Below are 2,235 nucleotides of genomic sequence, written 5' to 3'. Positions count from 1 at the left end.
AGGAATCCATCCGGGTGGGAAAAAAAATCCATTCATCTATTCGTCCTAGTTACGGGGGTCCAAGGGGCCTCTGGGCAGTCTAGTCTCCCTAATGTTAACTGGGGTGGTGTCGTTGGGTGTGCCGATACATTAACACCCATGAGAAGCTATTTTTCCTTGAAGGTGTTGTCGAATAGCTTCTTCACACTATCTCTAGGTCTGTTGGACTCTCGATCATCGTTGGTTTGGAATTGGTGGTGGAGTCTGGTTTCTGTTAATTGTTGCTTGTTCATTGTTAGAGTTTTGCATGATTGTAGCTAATCAATCATGCCAATTGTGAGGTTTTTGTCCTAGCATCCCTTATAAACTTGGTCTTGATAAAATCACACAAATACCCCGCCCTCTTTTCAAGGTACCATCATAAAAGTAACGGTGAAAACTTGCCTTTGCCACGATGGTTATAATCACGGTGGATTCCGTGAACGGCATCACATTATTGCTGACGATGCAAAGGTGGAACTCCTCCAACTCCGCAAGAACCCTGGCGACAACACCCTTTCCATTTATTTCACAGTGGATCCTCAACATCACCTTGTTCTCTGAAAGCTTTGCCTCTATCTCGGGCTGCCGCTGGCTCCATGTCCGGGCTGCTGAGTAGAACAAACTGGACCCCTCGTCGCCGTTCGGCGCGGCATGGCGTCTCGGCTCCCTGACCAGCACCACGGTCTCAACGCTCCTATGGCTGCCGCCGGCCACCTCCAGGGACTTGACCTTCTCTTGGAGCTGTTTCACATAGCTCGTTGCGTTGCTAAGGATCGTTACCTTGTCCATCTGATGGACCCAAATTGTAAACACATTAACAGATTAACTAAGCATTGAGCCATTGACCCCACGAGCAAAATGAAAAAAAAAAACTATGCATTTCCTGAAGAAATATTCGGACACGTGGAAAACACGGGGAACTCAGCGACCTTCTTGAGGCCGGGGATGACGGCGGAGAGCTCGATGAAACGCTGGTTGGTCTTCTCCCGGCGCTTCCGCTCCGCCATGATGTGGTCTTGCGCGCAGCCGGCGACTTTCCTTGCGGCGGCCTTCCTCGTCGGCTGTGACACGCCGGAACGAAGGGGCGCTCTGGCGGCCTGTGTGCCACCGCCAACGCTGGACGGCTGTGCCGTGTTGAAGTTCCAGCTCATGGACTGGATGTTGGTGGTGCCGGTACTGCTCATGCTGCCCGAGGCCTGGAACGACGTCAACGTGGAATTGCTGCCTTGCTGCATGGCCGCATCGGGGGATGGGCTGATGATCCCACCGCCGCGGCGCGTATCGGCGCCGGAGCTCTGCCTGTTGTGTGCTTCCGCGAGCTCCGGGGAATCGCAGACCGCCTGGTGGCATGGGGAGGCAGCCCTGTTCTCATCGGCTCCTCCTTGATCCTCCTCGTGCTGCAGCGTGCTCACCGCCCACTGCATGAACATGAGTGAGTCGTCCATGGCGTCCATGAGCATCCGTCCGTACGTAGCCACTGACTTGGCAGCTGGTTCAACATCGAGACAGACATGAGAGACGGGGGGATAGAATTAATGAGAGAACGATGCGTGTAGTGGAATTGCTTACCTCGGTCTGCGGGTGATCAACTCAATCTTTGTAGATGCTGTGGAACCTGGCTTCTAGTCTTGGGGTTTATAAGGAAGCGTGCGTCCAGTCTGTGACTATAGTGTTTGCTCACACTAAGGCTCCTCTCAAGCCTAAGACAAATTGGGCAACCATAAACAAACGATGGGTCGTTGGATCCTGGTTTTCTGGCCTGGATCTAGTGGAAATCATATTCTAGACACCAGCAATTTAAAGGTGCATGTGGTTGCGCAGACATACAAAATTACATTATGTGTACAACGGACTCTCCTGTTGTCGAGATTAAGATCAGTGTTCCCGCAAAAAAAAAAAAAGAAGAGATTAAGATCAGTGTAGTATAGCTGGATTAGTGGATCCGGCCACGTGAATTATCCAAAATACCAATGTTTAAAACAACTACCTATATGTGCGCTATAACGTGTGGGCTAGGTATCCAGAATTTAGCTCTGATGTGCAAGTGGTGGTGGAAACTTTATAACACGGGGTTATGGCAGGAGGTGTTGAAAGGAAAATACATTAAGAATACTTGTATCACCAGTTTCAAACACAGGGTAGGGGACTCACAATTTTGGAGTGAGCTCCTGAAACACAAGGAATTTTTCTTCTCACTGTATAAATTTAATGTGG

The 2,235-nt window shown here is 50.2% G+C and overlaps 1 protein-coding gene across 1 annotated transcript in view; it reads right to left on the bottom strand.

Annotated features, from left to right (window-relative positions):
* Positions 1 to 339: 339 nt before the first annotated feature.
* Positions 340 to 2,235, bottom strand: part of LOC119279107 (transcription factor bHLH19-like) — a 2,886-nt gene continuing 990 nt past the window's right edge. Inside the window, exons 2-3 of the mRNA XM_037560497.1 lie at positions 951 to 1,510; positions 340 to 810 (exon numbers count right to left, since the gene is read on the bottom strand). Of these exons, the coding sequence (XP_037416394.1) occupies positions 340 to 810; positions 951 to 1,510 (1,031 nt within the window). The remainder of the gene's footprint in view (positions 811 to 950; positions 1,511 to 2,235) is intronic.

This window comes from Triticum dicoccoides, chromosome 3B, assembly GCF_002162155.2.
Source record: "Triticum dicoccoides isolate Atlit2015 ecotype Zavitan chromosome 3B, WEW_v2.0, whole genome shotgun sequence".
NCBI classification, from domain to species: Eukaryota; Viridiplantae; Streptophyta; class Magnoliopsida; order Poales; family Poaceae; genus Triticum; species Triticum dicoccoides.
Note: the sequence above shows the minus strand (reverse complement) of the source record. Positions and strands in the feature narration are given on the sequence as shown.